At 46.0% G+C, this 22,855-nt stretch overlaps 1 protein-coding gene across 1 annotated transcript in view; it reads right to left on the bottom strand.

Moving 5' to 3' along the window:
- Positions 1-22,855, bottom strand: part of UTP20 (UTP20 small subunit processome component) — a 1,390,303-nt gene that overhangs the window by 133,029 nt on the left and 1,234,419 nt on the right. The window contains exon 54 of the mRNA XM_069629877.1: positions 4,821-5,003. Within this exon, the coding sequence (XP_069485978.1) occupies positions 4,821-5,003 (183 nt within the window). The remainder of the gene's footprint in view (positions 1-4,820; positions 5,004-22,855) is intronic.

Below are 22,855 nucleotides of genomic sequence, written 5' to 3'. Positions count from 1 at the left end.
ACGAATGAAAAATGGTGTCAGGTCAATAACAAATATTTGAGAACCTAATCTAGAACATTTAGGATAAACAATGGTCCTAGAGTTTGCCAAACAACAAAATTTACAGAATGGACTCTCGAGCCAGCAAGTATCCTTAAAGTTGAGAACATCTGAACGGCATGGATAGTCTCTGAGTGCAGGACAGCCAATGGGTGGCAAGGTAGCAAAGTGACTATCAAGAAAAAGACTCGCCGAGAGGCTGCAGCGGTAAGCAAAGAGTGAACCACATGCTCTAGATCACGGGCTGAACATGGCCTACATCAGAGGCCTGTTACTGTTTGCTCTTCAGATGTTTTAGACTACAATTCCCATGATCCCGCACACATTTCTATGCTGTCTCAGGTGTGATGGCAATTGTAGTGCATAACATCTGGAAAGAAAAAAATTGCAAACGATTCTCCTAGATCATCTGAAGAATAAAGGCAGTGTAAATCCTCTGAGCAGTTCATATAAGCCAACAGGTTTTGCACGTAATGCAGCGGTTTAGATGTGGGTGCACCTTTCAATCGGTCTATGGAGTATCTAAGAAAGTCTAGACTTTGGCAGCAGCTGGGATGGTCTTGAATATCACAGTAATCTAGTTTCTATAGTGGTCATGACTTACATGTGATGTGCATCTAACAAAGCCTTGGTGACTGTAAGGAAGGCCTGGTATCAAACAGTGAAGACAGACATGTGGTCACACACATCTAATACTAAATCTAAAGATGGGAGCAAGCTAGGACCATCAAATAGTAATACAGTCCTAGTGGTGTCTTGTCAAAATAAAAGGGCCTATACTAATAAACCTATTGCCAATTCTTACTTCTAAATACAAAATGGTGTGGGACAATAATGTATGAAAAAAGTTCAAGAAATAATATGTCAGGATAGTTTAGCAGTTGGGTTACCTTCCTCACGTTTGCAGCACGGGGAAAGGCGGCACGTTAGAGCTTCGAACACACTGGCTTCTCTGGCACGAGGATACAGTTCACAGCATAAGTATTGGGGCCTTCTTCCAAAGCCTCTTTCCCAATAACAGTCTCTTACTGCAGAGGGCCTGTCATAGCAAACAAGCACCAAAGTTCTTTTCTTATCAGGATATTCACATTCACAAGTTCTCGCTTCTAGTATTCATCATGGGTCTCACTCCTTCAGGCTCGGACCCCTTTTCAACACAATGTTCACAGTTGGTCTCCCTCGATCGGACTCTGACCCCTTCATCACAATGTTCTCAATTGGTCTCCCTTGTTCAGGCTCAGACCATGTAATCGCACTTTCCACGTTGTCCTCTTGATCTAAAAAATCTAAGACTTTTAAGTGTGCAATGGGTTTTCTTAAAATCGTTGCATGACCACGTCGATTCATTTTACAAAATATTTTTTGCCAATCTTCTACTTTCATTTACGCCACTTCTTGGCTGGATACCTTACAGAGACCTTTGAGCACCCTCGTGGTGCTGGATCACTCAGTCACTGGTATTGTATCTTTTCCTTTAAGGTTCAAACATTCATCAGCAATTAAGCTTTCCTCGCGTCTTTCATCACACGCGTCTCAGTCATCTTTCTTTCGATCTTTAGACAATGTTGCTGCTTGCAACCTAGACTTCAACACAGACCGGTCTTGCATCGGCCTCCACAACTCACTGGCTGTGTTGATCTCTCCGGGGCTGCTTTAAGTTTGGAGCCAAGGACGGTTCCACGGCGGCGGCTGTTCCTCCCCGACTCGGTCAGCCGTGCAGGAGGGCCCCAGGTATCTCAGACACACAATACAGGATTCTTCAGTCTGGTTTCCTGGCCTTACACTTTCTAATCTGAAGGATTCTGGAAAGTAATGGTCTCTCGCCGAAAAGGTCAAGGGTATTTCCCTTCTTCCGTACCCTTTTTGGTTTGCCGTCTTGCTTCATTCGTTCAGCAGCCCTCTGGAAAGTACTGTTCCGTTGTGTGATTTGCCTCGCTCAGTGTGCTCTCGTGCTCCGCCTTTTATCTGTGTTGGAATTTTAATGGAAGTCAGGTGTGAATGATTACCAGTAATTGCCTGTCCTTGCCTGACCATAGTAGTGGGACATGTCAGCTACAACGCTCGGGTGCGAGTCTGTTTTCTCCCAGAGTGGGCTGTCCGCGTGAAAGTGTTTGTGAAGGGAACGGGGGCGGGGTAGAGTTTCTAAATACCCTATTGGGAAGGATGGGGTAAAGGTGTTACAGGGAGAGGGATACTGCATCTCACCATCCGTGTCCCACTCCCCGCAGACCCCCTCACCCAGGTGATTCTCCCGCACTGGTCCATCTCCAGGGTCTGGATCCAAAGGCGATAGCTGTGCCCTGTCCACCTGAAAGAGAGAGACCTCTGGGGAATAGCGAGTGAGACACCTTCTGGTTGCTCACATACCCTTCCCCTATGAGATGTAGCCCCATCCGTTTCACAGGGAAACCGGGAAAGGAAATCAATGTTCCCCTGGTCTTTACATTTTCGGTGTGCACAGTCAAACAGTAGGGTTGCAGGTCTAAGAACCATCGCAGGACTCAAGGGTTAGAGTCCTTTCATTGGCTTGTACATACTAAAGGTAAGTGGTCTGTGACCAGTGTGGACTTCCGTCCTAAAAGATAGTATCTTAGATGGGTGATTGCCCATTTGATGGCAAGGGCCTCTAATTCCAGCACAGAGTAGTTCTTCTCCCGTGGGAAGGGTTTTCGACTAGTGAATAGGATAGGGTGTTCTAATCATTCACTAATTTGCGATAAAACTGCTCCCAACCATGTGAGAGAGGCATCAGTTTTAATAAATTCTTTAGAAAATCTACTACCATTAGGATTGGGTTCTGACACAAGGTTCTTTTTATGTTTTTGTAACATGCATCATCCTCATCAGTCCAATGAACCTTTTGGGGTTCAGTGTTCCTTAATTTATCCGTCAACCTAGCTGTTCTATCTGCGAAATTTGGGATAAACCTACGGTAATAACCAATCAATCCTAGGAATGCCCTACGGTCTCTCTTGGTCTTAGGCGTTTGGGTATCTAGGATGGCTTTGACTTTTTCTCATTGGGGCTGGCCACTACCGTTCCCTACAAAGAAGCCGAGGTATTTCACGGCCAATCAAGCCAACTTACATTTGGATGGATTGGCAGTTAAGCCGGCTTCTGTGAGGTATCTCATAATAGTAGAAAGATGGTCTTCCCAAGTCTTACTATAAATGACTATGTTGTCAATATAGGCCCCACAGAAATCAGAGTAGGGCTGTAAAATACGGTCCATCAGCCGTTGGAAAGTGGCTGTGGCCCCATGCAGTCCAAAAGGGAGAACTTTGAAGTGGAATAGTCCCAGAGGCATTGAGAAAGCTGTATTTTCCTTATCAGGCCCATATGCAGAGACCTGCAAATATCCCTTGGTTAAGTCTAGGGTCGATAGGAATGTGGCACTTCCGAGTTTATCTAATAACTCATCGATGCGTGGCATGGGATAGGCATTGAAGGTGGAGATGGTGTTGACCTTCCTGAAATCTATGAAAAACCTCCAAGAATGATCAGGTATATGCTTGATTTGTGTGTTTTGCCTCCTTCAGGGTTTGCTCTCTTGCTCAGCCTTTCATCCGTGTGGGGAAGTTTAATGGAAGTCAGGAGCGAGTGATTACCAGTAATTGTCTGACCATAGTAGTGGGACATGTCAGGTACAATGCTTGGGTGTAAGTCTGTTTTCTCCCAGAGCGGGCTGTCCATGTGAAAGTGTCCATGACGCGAAAGGGTAGGGGGAAGTAGAGTTTCTAAATACCCCATCAGGTAGGATGGGGTAAAGGTGTTACAGGGAGGGGGATACCATCCGGTGTCCCACTCCCCGAAGACCCCTCACCCAGGTGATACTCTCGCACTGGTCCACCCCTAGGGTCTGGATCCAAAGGCGCTGGCCGTGCCCTGGCCATCTGAGACAGAGACCCTCAGGGACTAGCGGGTGAGGTACCTTTCTGGTTTCTCACAGTGACCAATAATGATACGTTCACTAATGCATATATGAAGGCACCTGCATTTAAACAATGGAACAGGAGGTTTAGAGCTTTCGATGGAATGTACACCTCTTGGTTTTCTCCCACCTTGGCACTGTACAAGAAAACTCACTGTAGTCTAAATATGCCAAACCCAACATGAACTCTCACATTCTAGGCCCTTAGAGCAGTCTACAGAGCCAATATACAGCGTTCCATTCCATTCTGGAGATGGCAGTCCAGTTGTTTCTTCGAATTCTGGGATTCGTAGTCCTAGATTTATAATGGAGAAATCCAACACTAGGAGCCTCAGCAAGACAAGCAAATAACAAAAGTGGAAGAAGTAGTTGAAGCATAGGAGGATCCCCCAGAGCAAGTCTATGGGGAAATTTCAGTTAGGACTTGTGCCTCCCAGGAATCACTACCACTGACCAGGGGGCCACCCGGGGAAGAATATCATAAATAATCACCCTTCCTAGGACCCCAAGGTAGGCACCAACACTGGCGGCTTCTGTGGAAATGGCCCCAGGAACCGGAAACAGCCTGGTCAGTAGACAGCTCTTCTCCACAGGTGATGGTACTCTACTGAATGGAAGGGGGCATGTTGGAACGTAAGTCTGACTGCCCAAATGACCTAACCTTTCTAGCCAGTCACACCTGCCTATGTGATCCCGATCTCTAGGGGCGCCTGAAGGATACAGGACTCAGTCAGCCCCATTGGCCATATACCAACAAAAAGACATAGGAAAATAAATAAGGTTTTAACAAAGTGTAAACAGAGTGGCACATACATACATTTTACTTATTCAATTTCTTCACGTAGGATACCTTTTTATTTTTAAACCACGCCATAATCAAAGAGAACATCAAATCCTGGTTTTCGGTGTCGATCTTGGAGAGCAGTGATTTGATAGCGAGGGAGGCCATTTTCTTGCACTTGGCAGAGTCATCATTTATCATCAGCATTGTGAGGGGCACGAAAAACAATCCACAGTACTGGTGAAGCAAACTCTGAAAATAGAAAGCAGACAATCCACAGTACTGGAGAAGCAAACTCTGAAAATAGAAAGCAGACAATCCACAGTACTGGTGAAGCAAACTCTGAAAATAGAAAGCAGACAATCCACAGTACTGGTGAAGCAAACTCTGAAAATAGAAAGCAGACAATCCACAGTACTGGTGAAGCAAACTCTGAAAATAGAAAGCAGGCACACATCACGCAGGAGTCATCGATAAACAAAGTCAAGTTCACATGGATGTATAGCAGGGTAACCTAAAGAGTGCATTTGTACATGTGATGCAAGCTAATGTATTCATCCTCAAAACAATGTAGGCCAGTCTAGCCAGGTAATAACACGTATCATGCTTGTTGTATCAGCGATGCCCAATAAAGAAAATGCCATACCTGCCCCCCTTGACCTCCAGCGCCTCGACTGCATATATCATCACATTCCTTATGAAGGTTTATTATGTGTGTGTGCAATCACCACAGGCCCATGTGCTATTTAACAACAGCAGTACCCCATTACAGTGCCCAGCATTGTCCTTGTACCACGTTAATCCTGGTATGCTTTTGTGGTACAGGGAGAGCTACCCTAGACTCTGCCACTGATCAAGGGTTTTGCCTATCGGACGGTGGACATACAGAGGCGTTCCTGTGTCACTAACACGTCCCTCCTTCTCTGGTTCTCACTGTGGTGCTTCCAGTCAAGAGGACCAAAAGCTCAGTTACGCACCAGCGCTCAGTACTCCTTGACACTCCAGTTCCTGGCTGCGATTTATGCAGGCAGAAACCCATAAGCAACTTCCTGGTTCCTGTTGTGTAGAGCACAGCGGGAGCCGGAGCATCGGCTTCCATTTTCTAGCCCACCCTCCATGTCCTAAAGACACATCCCAACCTTAGTTGATGTGAAAGGCCATAGGCCTCGTGGCCAGCACCGAATACATGGGCATTGTGATGAATCCTTGGATGCCATCATTTCTCCCAGAGGGGGAGCCATGTTGTATGAGGCCAGGGAGGTGAGGCCGCTACCCGATACTCCCTCTGGGGGTGGCACTCAGCGAGTGGTTCTCATGGGGTGGAATTCCCCCATGGGACTAGGGATGACTATCCATGGAGAACGTTGTATGTTCACACTGCACCACAACCACCACAACCTCCCTCATCCCCTGACCCTATATATACAGGGCACACTAGTTCCCCACACTTACATGTATTTGTGTAGGGTAGATAACAGAACCCTCATGAGAACATGAGAAATACTGAGACAAGGAAGAGTAGGGATTGCCCATCTGAATTACACTGGAAGACTGGGACGAGGAAGAATCCAACTAACCCAGAAGAGATTGGCCATGTCAACACTGGGACAAAGTAGTAGTGGGGAGGAATGAGGAATGCCCTGAGGAACCAAAGTAAGCGTTCCAGTCAACATGCACACTGTATGAGCATACAAAGTGAGGAGGGACTCGAAACAGTGGAGGAACCCAGAGAGAAGTCATCCCTGGAGAAGCCGGGATAGTGAGGGCTGGAAAGCAGAGGAACTCAAGACAGCACCTGGGATGCTTATCGTCCTGCTGAGAAGCTCACTCACCGTTTGCCGAGGTCAGACGGCCTGGAAGGCTACAGGAGCCAACCTCCAGACAATGAAGACTGATGGACGACACGGTCAGTGGCAGAGACGCTGCAAGCGAAGAGAAGAGTGCTGCGGAGCCACTGCAGAGTACGGAAAGGCTAACGAAGTCTGCAGGAACCCGACCGGAGACACAACAAAGGTTAACCCACCCAGAGAGTGTAGGCAGGACCCTCAGAGGTACCAGGGTTGCCAGGACGATTGGTGGGACTTTGGAAGGGTTCAAGAGATACGAGCGCTGGGTCCGGGACTCGCACCCAATTGAGAAGAGCATCACAAATCCTCTTCTTCGGCACAGTACCTGGGAGTAAAGTGACCCAGCTCTGCCAAAGGAAAGCAGCAGGATCCTACGGGTCTGAGACCCACATCTAGCGGCTGTAAAACATGGTGAAAGGAAGACCAGGGGAAGATGAGCATTCCCCATTTTGGAGCAGAACTGTGAGAATACAGTACCACGAGAATGGAGACATTTTCTTGGTACACCAAAAGCCAGGGGAAGGGTATTTACCCTGTTATTGCAAACTGCCTCAGAATAGCCGAGAAGGGCCTCAGGAAGGAAGTCATTCCCCCAGCCTTTGTGAACTGTTGTAAAGAGCCTGACAAGGGCCAGGAAAAGGGAGATATACCCCCCATTACTGTGGAACGGCAAGCCAACAGAGATCAGGGGAAGGAAACCATGCCCCCTGGTGTTCTGTACTGTGAAGCAAGGCCGAGGAAGTCCCGGGCAAGGGAGTAATTCCCCTGGCACTGCGAAAGTACTAAAATTAAGATACCTGAAGAAGGGAGGCATTCTCGGGGAACCCAATAGTGGAGAAAACTATGGGCAGTAAGAAAAGATGTTTGAGTTGGAACTTTACCTTTTGAGTTCGACCTCAGAACTTTACAGCACCAGAAGCTGGAACTTTATTTTGTATCTTGTAAAGTAACAGACCTGGAGAAGGGAGTCATTCTCTCGGGTATAGTTCCGGCCTTCATTGTCCAGAAGAAAGGAACCATACTTCGGGACCAAGAAGATCCACTTCCCATTTAGTTTAGTTACTAGTGTGAGGGACAGAAGTCGGCATTTAGACACACAACGGTGGACTCTTTTCATTGGCTTGGACATTCTGACCGAATCCTTAGTTCATTAGTTGAGGCAGGGAAGCCCCTCTTGGAGTGGAGGACGGATAGGTTTCCTCTTTATTTTTTATTAAATACATGTTTATGCCAACAATCATGCCACCTGTGTGTCAGTCTCCTCCTTCTGCACCCTTACAGCGCGCATGGGATGATTAAAACGGAAACAACTTTTTTCCCAGTGGGAATAATTGATTCACAATACCCTAGGCCTACAACACAACATACTAATAATACAGACCTCCTGGAGCCTTTCAACAGTATTAATGCAACTATGGAAATACAGTAAACTTTAGCAAAAGCTTCCAAGGCTCAATGGCCATTTCACCAATAGCTACCTTACTGATACATTTCAATGACAAACATAAACATTGTTACCAGTTGCAGTTACAGTGTTTCATTTACATTTTACCATTGCAGAAATGCAAGGCGAGCACAGACATGGAGATTCTTAGTTCAGAACTCATTGAACCCCTAGGGGATTCTGTAGAAATGTCCAAGGGCAGTTAAGTACCCCTGAATAACTTAAAGGCAAGTTCCAGTGTCAGTTCACTATTCCATGGTATATAATGGTAAAGTGAGATAGGCTCTGGAGTAAATTAATGGAATGAGGTATAAGTCTGCCTCTTTCTTAAGTTCATCAAGCAATTCTTTACGGAACAGTTGGTTAGACGTAATAGAACAGGGTAGTGTCAGGTACGGTGCACTCATAGTTTTGGGGGTTTATTGGTGTTAGTAGGTAGGTTTATATTATTTGGTTGGTTTGGCCTTAACCGTCTCTCGCAGGGCTTGGGGAGTGTCCCTAGCCAAGATGGAGGTTCCCAGCAGGATCCTGATTGGCTGGAGTTGGCAGGAGGACAGACAATGAACATTCTAAACTGCCTTACATTGTCTGATGCCCAGCTGAGAGGACTTTCATTGATGCAGCTCCACTTTAAGTTTTGGGTCTACAAGGTTTTCGGAATCCAGAGATCCAGCAGACGTTTTCGGAGAGTGCAGAGACCTCTCAGGGTTTTCCAGGAGACAGGATTTAGAAGCAGAGAAACTTCCAGGTACTCTAAGATAAGTGACTACAGCCAGAAAATAGTTTTCAGGAGCAATAGAAGAAACTGAAGTAGGAGTCAAGGACTTTTTTTTAAAAAATATGTTCATTTTAAACAGACAGGTTATAACAATACAAAGCTTGATCAATCGTGACATGTGGCATGAAAACAATACAGTTAGCCGCCCTTCGCTCACCTCCCCCGGGTTTTAAGGTCCCTCTTCCCGTCCCCGAGGGGATCACCATCTTGTAGAGTTCTCCTAGCTAGTTGGGGCTTGTATGTCAGGGATGGAAAGTTCTGGTCAAAGTCTAAGACCGGACCCCAAATGTTATTAAAGCGGTGTAGGCGGCCTGGCCCGGCAGCCGCCACCCTCTCAGCGATCAGGATGTCCCACACTTTTAGCCACCAGAAAGGCATAAGAGGGCCTTCTGCCATTTTCCAAGTGCTGGCTATCACATTTCTGCCCGCCAGTAAGCATTGGGATAGTAGTTTGGATTTGGGTCCGGACCCTGGGTAGGTTCCGGGAATCGGAGCTCCAAGAAGAATGGGTTCGGGTTCTAGGGGCAGCCGCACCTCAGTAATGTCTGCAATCGTCGCTAGGCATTGTTTCCAAAACGTTTGGGCCTTCGGGCAGGACCACCACATATGAAAGAAAGACCCTATTTGGCCGCATTGTCTACAGCAGTTCGGGTCAAGTGTGGGATTCATATGGTGAAGTCTTAGGGGAGGGTAATACCAGTGAAGGAGGATCTTGTAGGCGCATTCTCTGTTTGTGATGCAGGATGAGGTGGTGTGAGCCCGAGACCAAATGTCAACCCATTGCTGGTCCTTGACTGGGTGGCCCAGGCCCGCTTCCCATTGGGCCATATACCGGGTCTTGGAGATTAAAAGTCATTTTGGAGGCGTTTGTATAGAGTAGAAATTCTCCCTCGGACTGGGAGCTCATTGAGGGTCAGTTCAATAGCTGTGGGGGGGGGGGCAGGTAGCTGCCTGGCGGGTCTGTGGGTGAGAGCACCAGTGGCGCAACTGGATGTATGTGAATCTGTCCTGTTCCCGAAGTTGTAAGAGTTCTTTACATCGCTCAAAGGTACAGGGTTGTCCCCCTTCAAAGAGTTGTCCCAGGGTCTCCAGACCTCCCGCGATCCAGGACCCAAAGTTCCGGGTGGACAGACCGGGTGAGAAAGTTGGGTTCATAAACACCGGGGAGGAGGGGCTGAGTCCCACCGGAGTCTTCTTTTGTTTCAGCGCTTTGTCCCAGACAGAAATGGTATGTTTGGTGGTCGCCAGGAGTTCCCGCCACCGTTGGCGCTCCAAAGGAGGGATGTGTGGGAGAAAGCGCAGCGGGAGAGGTAGCTGCACCTGTTCGAGATCCACCCATCTGGGGCGGTTGGTGAGTATCTAATGATTGAATGCAGGTCAGCTGGGCCGCCATCTGGTATTTCTGTAAATCTGGGACTCCGAGGCCACCGAGCTTTGCGTTGCCTAGCATCGTGGTCCTAGGGATTCTGGCTTTCTTCCCCCTCCAAATAAACTGCAACATTTTCTTCTGTAGGTTTTGAAGGGCTGGCGCCGGGATTGGTACCGGGAGCGAGGAACAAGCGTACAGGAATCTCGGTAGCAAGTTCATTTTACAGGGCGTAATGCGGCCCATTAGTGAGATCTCTTGTGCCGCCCAACGCTTTAAGTCCGCCTCGAGGTCTGTGAATAGTGGAGGAAAGTTTGCTCGATAGACCTCTTTAGGGTTAGCTGGGATCTGGACTCCTAGGTAGCTGATTCCCCTGGTTGTCCATTGTATTTGGCATAGCGGGGTTAGGGCTTCCCGGTCCTCCAGGGACAGACCCAATCCCATTGCAGCTGATTTCCGGAAGTTGAGGGCAAAACCTGTAACCTTTCCATAGCTCTCTATCTCAGCCAGGGCCTGCGGGAGGGAAGTACTGTGTTCCGTGATGGTCAGCAGGACGTTTTCCGCATAGAGGGCCAGTTTATGGTGCGCTGCGCCCGACTGGAAGCCTTTGATCGCAGGGTTCAGCCTGATCCGTTGGGCGAACGATTCCATAATTAGTGCGAAGAGGAGTGGTGACAGTGGATCCTTGCCTGGTTCCGCAGGTTAAGCTGATAGGGGAGGAGAGGGTGCCGTCAAGGACTTTTCTTAAAGATTAATTTAGTTTTAAAGACTATCAATAGTATAAATCCAAGTTACCTTGTTATGAGAGCAAGTAGAATGCTTTGGTTTTTTCACAGCTTAATTGCAAGTGTACATAGTTTGACAATCATATCTAATTGAGCAAGACTAATCCAAAAGTTGTTATAAGCCTGCCTGAATGCTTACTTTGCTTCACGTTACTAGTGCAAGCAGTTTTCAAATTGGCGCAGGAATTAAGTCTGTCGAGTGAGGGGATGAGCGCGCGAGTAGAAAGAACCTCCGTAGCACTGTTGGAGTAGAGCGTGTGCACGGTCCGACAAGGAACAGGTGTCGGCAACATGTGTGCGCGAATCAACCTGTCTCTAATCCCTCTTCGCGCGTGTCATAGCATTTCCATACTCAAATTCCGCACGTGCGCTGTACATCACCTTTCGGTGCCCTAGTGCGCGGTTGGGCGTATCTTCATTCTGGGGATTTTTTAAGCACGCGTGCACAGGTTTTCACTGGATGCGTTTTTCGATTGCGCACATGCGCAGTGTGATCATTTCGGATTTTGGAGGCGCGTTCCAGTCTACATCTCGGGAGCGATTCTTACTCGCGAAGGAGTAACTGTGTGAAGAACCTAGACTCTTAAATAATCCAGTGACTATAATATTTAAGCAAAACAGGTGGGCAAGAAGTTATTTAACTCACACCGCTGGTGGAGATTTTCAGCCCTTAGGCTATCTGGGAAAGACTTCACCTTCAGGGGAGAGAAGGAGACTGAGCAGCATTTCTCATCTAGGACAGCCACAGGAAGCTTAGTAAGAGAGCATCACAGAATAAAGAAACTCAAATCATCTGCAAGTATGCCTACTTCTCTGGGGTTCCAAGGAGAAGTATCAGGTATGGTTTTTATCTTGTTGTTAGAGGATAAATTAGAAAATAAGGCAAAAGCACGTAGAATTAAATGGAGGTTGTCTTGTTGCTTTTTTCCTATCTGCAGGTTCCAGATAGAAGTCAAATTCAGCGTTTTACCTGGTGTTTTCTTTTTTATCCACTTCCCCCTTTCCCTTAGGGGTGCAGCATGCTGAACTGTAGTAATCAGGGTTCTGAGTGTTGCACTTCAGGGGGATTGTCGAGGGTTCAGCAGCTTCCGCAGACTCCGGTCTGGTCTACGACTCTCAGCCTGACAGGTAGCCAACAGCAGACGGGCTGAAACAAGGGTGTGTGTTGTCGCTAGTATTTCTTTTACTTATATATGGCAGACATGGTGGGGCATTTGAAATGTAAATAATTCCTCCACACCTCCCAAGATTGAAGACAACATCTACTCTATGGCTCGCTTATGCCAACGACATTGTTTTATTTGCTAAAACACCTATAGGCTTACAGTTTAACTGCGCTACATGAATACTCATTGAAGAATAGCCTAAAAATAAATGAAACCAAGTCTAAAACAATGACTTTAGGAGGCAAACGTCATCGGCAGCAATTTAGATGGAAGATGGGGAGAAAGCAATCAAGGAATTGGAATCGCATGTATTTTTGGGTGCTTTGTTGATAGCTGTGGGAGACCTGAAGGAGTCTCCCCGACTAGTCCGCAGGGGTCTGTCATCCAGGTGGCCAGCACACGGCCATCGCTATTGGATCCAGTTCCTGGGGGTGGACTAGAGAGGGAGTATCACCTGGATGGGGGGTCCTCGGGGAGAGGAAGTGGGACACCGGCGGGTGAGACGCGGTATCCCCCTTCTTGTAACACCTTTTACCAACCTACCACGTAGGATACTCAAACACTCTACCACACACACCCCTTTCCAACATGAACACTCTCTGCACACCAGGAAAGATGGACCGACACCAATGCTGTTTACCTGCTATGTCCCAACACCAGGGTCAGGCAAAATCAGGCGATTGATCAAAATCACATCCACCTGACGGCCCTTTCCCTTCCCCACAGAGATAAAAGGTGGAGCATGATAGCACAATACCAGCAAGGTAGAGGAGAAAGGTGGCGAGAACCTAAAGGCTGAAGAGGAGAAAAACGACCTTGCCCTTTCCGACCCAGACCTGCGAGACCTTCATGGAAGGAATCTTAAGACCACAAACAATGGCTCAAGTATGTTGCAGCAGATGTGAACGGTACACAGAGCGTGCCTACGTTGATAAGCAGGACCGAGAAAGACGCCTGCTACCGTGGTACCGGCCTTGATTCCAGATACAAGGAAAGCCAAGCGGTTCATCAAAGCCGGTGATTCGAGGGGAGAACCGATAAGAGACTGAACGGTGTTGAATGAAAATTGCAAAGTGGCACTTTGAGGAAAATTCAAAGAACTGCAAATTGTTAAGGGAACGGCACCACGTGGGTGGTCACTTGAGACACTCTGGTTAATCCCGTGTTGATTGAAACTAATGTTACCAGAAAACCCTAGGACAGTCCCCAAGAAAGGTCAAAGTGGTCATACAGGGGTCTAGCAAAATCCCAGTCAAATCAAAACAATGTCTTTGACCAACAAACCTTTCAAAACGCAAGGGAAGTGGCTCCCGCATCAAGAGAAAGCAAAAGGAAATGTAAAGTGGCAAAAGTAAACCCGACAGAGGGACACCAATAAAAGGGGACAAAAGTGTAGACAAAAGTGAACCCGGCAGAGGGATGTCCACGGGGAGTTGTTATAAATACATTAAGATTGGAGAAATCCAAGGTGTAAATATCTTTGCAAAAGCCAGAGTGAACCCGACAGAGGGAGGCAAACATTCGAAAAGGATTGGAGACCAGAAGAGGGAGATCCCGAGGTGAGAAGCCATCACCCCAACAACACATGAATGCAACGGAAGAAATCATTTTGAATAATAGCCACAGTTAACCAGATGGGAAGGAGGCTGATATTCCAGAGGGGTCTGCGCCCAGAAGAGGGAGACCCAGGGGTTAAGAATCATCACCTCAAGTGCAATCCGATAGGAACTTTGTTATTATATCAGGCCATCGGAAGCAAGAAAGCTAACCTCCGATATGGCTATTATCTGCCTTATTATCAAATAAAAAGTAAGGCAGCCCTTGTGGCGTTGTGTCAAAATAAAATGTGCCTATACAAAAAATAAACAATTGCCAATTCCTTACAACTAATTACAGAAAGAGTGTGGGATTCAATAAAGCAAGCAGTGTTCACAAATAAGTCAGGATGTGATTGCCAGGGGTCTCCCTTACCCACGTTTTCAGCACGGGACAAGGTGGGACCTTGGAGCACAGCACACACTCGAGTTTTCCCAGCACAAGCCGACAGTTCTATTCCAGCTATCAAGTTCTTCGATGGTTAAGTCTCTTTTCAATAAAAAGTCTCTTGCCTTCGAGGGCCTGATGTATTCAACAGCAAACAAACAAAAAGTTCCTTTCCAAGTGGACTTTGGGTGAGGGGACTTCTCACCCAAGGATCTCCCTCGACCGGCCTCAGACCCACTTGACAATGGGGGGCAATGCACTTGCCCTAGTCTTCCAATACGTCTTACTTTCACAATTCTTAATGTCTTTTTAAGCAGTTCTTCAGGCTGTGTCCCTGATTGTCGGCTTCCCTCTGCCGGGTTCACTGTGGACACCCCTTTTTGGGTTCACTTTCGATCAACACACTATTCTGGTTGTCGGCTTACCTCTGCCGGGTTCACTTTCACCAACTTCTACATACAGTTCACTGTACTTCGGGACTTCAGAATTCGCCCCTTCTCGTTAGCATCCCTCCGCCGGGTACACTCTTGCTAACTTTTACCAAACAGACAGTTCACATACTGATTTCACCATGCGGGATTCATATCCCCCAACTTCACAATCATCTGTTGGTCTAAGACTTTCGACAGTACAGAGGAATGTACTCCTGTATAACCACTTTGACCTCTCTTCGCCTCTTCCCACGGCCTTCTGGTTATGGTAGTCTGTACCGTTGGTTAATCGCTCAGAGTTTACTGCGTGGCACCCATGTGGTGCCGGACACTTCTGTTGCCGTGGTTTTTCCCCTCTTTCATCAATTGTTTCTTTATATCTTTCAATGTTCAAATGAGCAGTTTGCTACTTTTCGTTCAACACAGTTCGGTTTCTTACCGAATCACCAGCTGAACCGATTGGCTTTCCTTCTCTTTGGAGTTAAGGTTTGTACCACCAAGACAAGTGTCTCTCCCCGGCTTGGTAATCAGCAGAGGAGGGTCTTGTGTACCATTGACATCTGCTGCAACACACGCTGGCCTTCGATCACAGTCTTATATTTCCGTCTGCAGAAGTTTCATGGGACTTGATCGAAAAGAGCAAGGTCACTTCTCTCCTTATCACCCTCTCGGTATTCACTGTCTATTGCCTCCTCTTCAACTGCTGTGCCGAGTTAGTTCTCAAGCCATGCGGTCTACCTATCTCGATCTGTGCCCTCGTGCTCCAACATTTACCCTTATGGGGAAAGGAAAGGGCCGTCAGGTGTGTGAGGTTTTGGTCAATTGCCTGACTTTGCATGACCCTTGGGTAAACAGTTTTATTCGTCCGTTGTTCATCATTATGTGGAAAAGTGTTCAGGTTGGAAAAGGGTGGTGGTAGGGATTCCAGTCATCCTACGGGATAGGAGAGGGAAAGGTGTTCTCAGAAGGGCAAGATTTGTAGGGTGTGTGGAACTAACGGGAATGACAAGGATTATGGTCGGAAAATAAACAGGGGTGGGATTGTGGGAGTTGTGGTTTTTAAGTGTGACAGGGTTTGGGCTCCTATGGGGATTTGCCAGATATGGAGGGGTCGTTGGATTTGGGTAAGGGAAATTCATGCTGTAGAAGAGATGTAGATGTGGAACAACCTATAAAGGATTTGAGGATCTTATTCTCTTCTCCTTCTTCCTTGGTATGCTACCGCGTCTCACCTGGAGTTTTCTCCCGAGCACAACCCTGGGCTCCCCTACCCAGGTGATCCTCCCTCGCTCATCCACCCCCGGGATCAGAATCTGAAAGCGCCAGTCCTCCCCTGGCCACCTGAATAAGGGATTCCCGAGGTCTCCTTCGGGGAATACCCTCAGGGTTCTCACACCACGCTCCAGGAAACACATATGGTGTGGAAAGACCTGGACTCCCTTAGGAAGCGGTAGGGGGAGTAGTGGTGGTGGGGACATCATACTCGTCATACGCCAGAGGAGTCTAAATTTGGGTTGCGGCAGGGGTACCGATCCGGGTGGATAAAGTTTTGACAGATGTGGGAAGGACTGTGGTGCTAATGGGTACACTTGAGGGGAGGCACATCTTTGTGGTCAATTCTTATGCACCATATGTGGACCAGAAAGACTATTTCTCATCAGTGATGAGCGTGGCAGGGGGTTATAGGGAATGCCAGTTTGTCTGGGGGTTTTAATTGCCTACAAGACCCACACTTGGATAGTACAGGGAGATCCAATTACCTTAAACAGCAGGCAGTGACATCCCTGAGGGAGGTGGTAGGGAACTTTGACCTGGTGGAATTGTGGCGGGAGTCGCATTGACAAGATAGGTTATGCTTTTTTTCGGGGGTCGATGGGTCTTATTCCCGGCAGGATTATATGTTTGTGGGGGAAGAGGACTTTCATTCTTTTGATAAAGTGAAATATTTGGGGAGAGTCATCTCAGACCATTCACCTCAGGTTACGTAGCTGCAGGGGTTACAGTGACTTCCACCAGTGAGAGTGTGGCGGCTCTCCACTGAATCCCTGGAGGATGTGGCGTTCGCGGTTACACTGCGGGAGGAGATAGTGTGGTTCTTTGAAGTTAATGAGGGGTCTGGTGAATCAGCTGGGACTTTGTTGGAGGCCTTAAAGGCAACCATTGGAGAGAGCTTCATCTCCAAGGCGACAGGGGTGCGACAGGTCCTACAAGATCAATTGTGAGAAATGGAGAGGGCAGTGACTGCAATGGAGAAAGATCTGGCAGACAGCAAGCAGGTGGTGGAGGACCTGGCAGAGGCACTTGCTTCTCAACTTGATAGGCAGGCTTCGCTGTCCCACTTTGATTGAAGTAGGAGGGATGTCCGGATCTGTTAAGATGGATTTCTAAACTCTGATCTGGTGGGCAGAAGTTTAGGAGGCAACCCTTGGTTTAGTGAAACAGGGGAACTTTATGAACAAGCCAGACCAATCTAGGTAGCTTGGTAGGTGGTCAAGACTAAGTCTCAGGACGGGTGAGAGTGATCGGAAGCCCACAATAAGCGCACACACAGCCACAAATTAAGTTAGGAAGACATTAATGGCAGAAAAAGTCACAATTCACAGCGCTTGTATCTAGACAATTGGACGGAAAGCACCAAGGCTGCAGGTGTCTGGGGAGTGTGAATATACTGCCAGTATAGTTCCACTGAGGTAAATGCAAATTAAACACGAATAGGTCCCAGTCACACTGCGCCAAAGAAAACAGCCCGACACGTGTTTCGCGCTAAATCCAGCTCTTCATCCAAGGCGAAGACTTACGGGGATAACACAAATAAAAGCACAGAAATTGGCATAACATACACGGACAAAACAAAAGGTGGGTAGCCAAATTACATATGTGCAATATTCAATTCAATAAGTACAAATGCAAACATAAAAAATCAATAAACATCAAAAAGCAGAAAAATTTGAAAATTATTGCAATACCGCATTTAGTTGAATTTCCAAGGTGGGTAATGAATAACCAAAGAGAACAAAAAAAAGAGAAGAGACAAATGGTGCATCAATTTCAAAATTGCAATGAAATTGACTACAGCAGTGCAATCAAAAACAAGGCGTCTGATATTATTGGTAGATTAATATGTTTGTGAACATAACAACATTCCAAAAGGTGTTTACCTTGCTATGAGGATGGACCAGGTAATTAGAATGTATGGACAGTGCGAAGAAAAACTCTACGGAAGTAAAAATTACCATGAGGGAATTAGCCAAAGTGAATAGTTAATGCGATGGAATTAAAGCAATTAGAGATTTAAAATTGCATACCTCAATGCTTCGCTATTGTGGAAAAGGTGCAATAAGAATGAAAAATTATATATAAAACCAATCTATAACAAGGAAATAAGGAGGGTGTTTCAACAAAGAATCCAATAACTAGTAGAGCTTCATAATGCACTAAGTAATTAATCCAAACATGATAAGAGTAAGCGCACACAAACACAGAGCATGTCAAGTTAATTGCTCGCAGTTGGCTGAGCATGATTTGCTAAATTAGAACTCTACATATAACAAGGAAACTCCATTAAGTTAAAATAAGCCACAGGGACCATAGAAAAACGTCTTACCTAGACGGCCGTGCGCGAAAAATGGCAATGAATGAAAACGGCAGCCGCGGAAATGAAGAACGGACTAAACAAACAGGGCCTCTGGGAGGGAGACAGGAAAGAATGGGCCGTACGTGGCCACAAGGAACTAATGGAAGCTGCCATATTGGATATACTGAAACGCTAAACGCAGGCAGGAAAAGAAAGTAAAAACAACGAGGAGTACCTGAATCAAAACGAATTAGCATTGAATAAATTAGGAGTACTAATTAAGAACCATTCTTAATGCGACACGAAATGAAATCCTTGTAAGAAGCAATAACGAAGGAGACATGTATTGCTAAGAAAGAACAAATGCAAAAGTGCTCGTGCGCGCGTGGGTGTTTCCAGGGAGCTTAAATAGAAGGGAGGGAGAGAAAACTTTATTGGGCAAGTAAGCCATTTGATTGAACTCGAATAGAGTCCATATAGGGAGCAGTGGAATAGGGAAAGTACAGTTGAAAAGAAGAAAGCAAGGTGAAGGGTGCAATTACCCCGGCTAAGTTTAAGGCACTGGTTAATGAGTGCGCTGCTGGAAGTCATCAAAATTTAACGTATTTAAACCATAATATAATGGATGCAATGGCACCTATATACATAAACAATGTAAGAATGTAATTTACAGAAAAGTTGCAAATTCATGATCAGAGTTTAGTCCAATAAATACAGTACAATATTTACAAATTAATCTAGATTCTATTTCACGTAGTTTCAATATAAGGTTGCCACCTCTCGGAGGTAGTGTCACTTTACAAAGGACCACAAACCGAATATCTTCTTTACAGTCCAATTGATGTAATTTTTGCCAGTGATTGGCTAGAGGGTATTTCGAATCTTGACTGCCAATTGTGGCTAAATGTTCACGGATACGTATCTTCAGCGGTCTAATGGTGCTGCCAATGTTCTTAAGACCACAAGTGCAAATAATACAATACAAATTTGGAATTGCAATTAATGAACTAATTAATAACATGATCACCTCTCGCTCCGAAGGAAACCTGTGATGTTTCCAGTGTAAATTTGCACATGTTGCAGAATCCACATGTGAAACCCTGCAACACGTGCTGAATGCAACCAAGTAGTTGTCGGAGTGGGCCTACTCATGAAGGAGGGACAAAGTTTATTGAGCGACTTGCCTTTGCTAAACGTAATGCTTACATGAGGGTCAAGCCAATTTGCTATGTCTGAATCAAGATGCAACAGGTGCCAATGTTTTTTCAAAATATTATGGATTTTATGACTGTCCGAATTAAACCTTGTGATCAACCTGATTTGGTTGCATTTCCAATATATGCATTGTGTCTCGGATATTTACTTTGCAAAATAATATCTTTGTAGTCAACAATGAGTATTTTAGGCAGCTAAATGGTGTGGCAATGGGTGCTAGCTTAGCACCAGCACTTGCAAATGCTTTTATGCATTTTTGTGAACAGTCATTTGTATTCGCTAACTGTCTACTTTCCATTCATTCACTTGTGGAAACGTTATATAGATGACGTTATTTTGATTTGGACTGTAACACAAGAATTACTTCATGAATTTGTTTCCGTGTTGAATAATAATGATTGGGGCTTACAATTTACATCTACCATTAGTCAAACTCACATTAATTTTCTGGATCTTTCGATTGACTTAACCCCAAATGGTTTGGTAACTAAAACGTTCCATAAATCTACTTCCGTTAATTCAAAATTGCATGCAGAAAGTTGCCACAAATATCATGTAAAAGCAAATATCCCAAAAGGAGAGCTTATCCGTGCCAAGAGGAATTGTTCAATTGTTCAGGATTTTGATCATGAAAGTATTATCATCAAAGCACGTTTCCTTGAGAGAGGCTATCACCATAGCTGTCTCGACCAAGCACTCGCCTCAGTACGTCAGCTTAAGAGAGCGGACTTGTTAGTACCTAAAATTCGAGACAAGTTATCAGTTTCTCAGAAAATCAGGTTGATCACAAGGTTGTTAGGCCAATGTTGTTAGGCGTTCTGGGTAATTTCTGCACGCTGTCAGGGTTTTGAGTCAATAGTCAAGTCTGTATTGTTTCCGTTGGGGGCCATGCGTGACCCCAATTTATATACCCTCCCGGACTGGGGGATACAGAGGCAGGGGGAAGCATTTAAATACTTAGGAATTACAGTTTTCCATGATGTGGAGGAGACATTTGTGTACAATACTGGCAGAGCGCTGTCTGGGATCGGAGACTCGGTGCAATTTTGGAAAATGCTGCCGATATTATTAATGGTGAGGGTGGCACTATGCAAAATGGTTCTACTCCCAAGGCTTCTTTGCTATTTCTCTAACATACCATATGGCATTAAGTATTTCTTAGAACGTTGGGCGAGAAGGTGTGCGAGATGCCCGTGGTCGCAGGGGAGCCCTTAATTTGACAGACTATGAGCTCTACTTCATTGCGGCCCAGTTGCAGGCAATATTGGTGTGGACAGACACAAGGGGTGAACTGCTAACATGGTTGCTGGGGCCGCTTCCAACTCACAGGAAGGGGAATAGAGCTGATGTGATGCATGATAGGAGGAATGGGGAGCACCAATGTATTCCAGGTGGTGAGAACGCTCTGGAGGAAGCTCCTGAGGAAAATGTAGTTGTCCGGTCTCTATAGTGCAGATTTACCATGGGGTGTGGACCCGACTCTCCGTTTTGTGATAGACGATAGGGGTGTCTGGCTTGGGAGATCGGGGGTGCAAGACAATGGGGGACCTGTTTGAAGATGGGAGGTTGCTGTCCTTTGGAATGGAGTACCCGCTATGGGGTGGTGAAGGGGCATTTTGTAACGCATGGTTTGGTGACCAGGCGGCTGGCCGCCATGTGGAGGGGGATACCGGAGGACCCACAGACGAGTCAGCTGTTGCAGGGTTTCCTGACACAGGAAGATGGGGAGCCAGGGTCTCTCAGATCTATCAGGTATTGAGGCGTATATTCCCTGCTGTTAGGCAAGATCGTATGCAGTACCATTTGGGTGCACTACAAGAACCATGACCTCCTGGCAATAGGAACACAACCTTTGGTATAAATTCTGTACTACACATGTTGGTAGCGTGTTGCGCAGCCAGGCCTATCTCAAGAGGGCTCAATGGGAGCTGTAGGGGAGTTACACAGAGATTCACAGTGACAAGTATTCAAATGAACTCTTCCATACAAGGTTTCTTGATCAAACAATTATTAATTAATTTAACAGTCAGTTTGAGTAAGCCTTCTTCAAAGGGGGCAATATAATAGTAACACACAAATACACTCCAAAATACACACTTTTAATACTTCTAAATCAATAAACACCCTTTTGGGATGACACACAGACACTTCCTACACCCTCAGGTGACTTAAATAGCTAGGACACTGGACATTAATATATCAATGTTGCATTTAGAACAATACTTAGGAGTTTGTCAAAGAGAAAGGTTATTAGAATAAAAAAAAGAGCTCTCACAAATATTTTGAAGCAGGTAAGTAATTTTGGCAAACCCCAATGCAAATTTACTTAACCCCTTCCTGGAAGTAAGACAACACAATGTCAGAGGGAAGAAGAGTCATTCAGGGAGCCAAGCCAAAGTCAATTGGGCAAAAGTATAGGTGAGCTGAAGCAAATCTTGCAGGTAAGTAAAAGTATTGCACAATGTTTTAGAAGTCTTTGAAGAAAAGAAAAAATCAAAGAAGGGCAAGAAGCTGATTAGGCTTCACCTCTGTGAGGTTAAGAAGCGGATAGCAACTCTACAGAAGCAACAACGACAAGTCTCCACTGAGAACAAATGAGGTTACACCGCAAGAGGTACGTTTTCTTAGACTTTACAGTACCTTTGGTTAGAAAGAAAACGGTTCAGGCTGGCTTAGGTTCCTGTGCAGCTCTGCAGATCCTGCGTTCCTGGGCCTCAGTCGTGGGAACAAGAGGGAGTATGTCTAGAGGACTCCTACACTGCAACGGGACGGTCGGTGACAGAAACGGACCAACTTCTATTCAGTGGCACTTTGCGGTTTCAGTTCCTTGCGTCTCAACAAATGGCACCAGCCCAGACTCTTGGCTGTTGAGATGGGCCTTCCTTGCATCTGGGGTCCAGCACTCTGTTGAGGTGGCTCATGTTCGGTCAGACCTGCTTTCTGGGAGTTCGGAGGATCTTCCTGGAGGTCTTGGGCAACTTAAAAGCAACACACACAAACTGGTGTTCCTCTCCCTGGCTCTAGGGCAGGGGGTCTCCAACCTTTACGTTAGCTAGAGCTACTTGTAGTGGAGGCCAACAGTGGAGTGCTACCAGCGGGCGATATCGGGATGGGGATATTTATAAACCTCAGAATTTTTACCAATATTTTTTGGGCCTGATTATTTCCCCTCTATAAAAAGATGTAATAACATATGCCTTCACAATTATATTAAGAACTTCATAAACCTCTTTGTTGCATTATTATTTATTAGTAGCTCTCTCATAAAAAGACAGATATTTGTTGGACTACCACACAAATATCCTATAATTTATGTGCCCCTTCCTTTGCGTGTTATGCAGGCTCTCTACATGCTGGGCACGCTATTGTTTTCCAAACGCGCATTTCACACTTCCATAAAAAAACGAAAGTAATTTCCAAACTGAAAAATCCTGCTTGCGTTCACTAGTTTTCTTTTAAATGCTTTTTTTGTCAGACACCACACATACTCTGTTATTTGTGTGCCCCGCACAGGT

Source organism: Ambystoma mexicanum, chromosome 12, assembly GCF_040938575.1.
Source record: "Ambystoma mexicanum isolate Mex_15411 chromosome 12, UKY_AmexF1_1, whole genome shotgun sequence".
NCBI classification, from domain to species: domain Eukaryota; kingdom Metazoa; phylum Chordata; class Amphibia; order Caudata; family Ambystomatidae; genus Ambystoma; species Ambystoma mexicanum.
The sequence above is the reverse complement of the archived record's forward strand: the minus strand, read 5'-3'. Positions and strand labels throughout refer to the sequence as shown.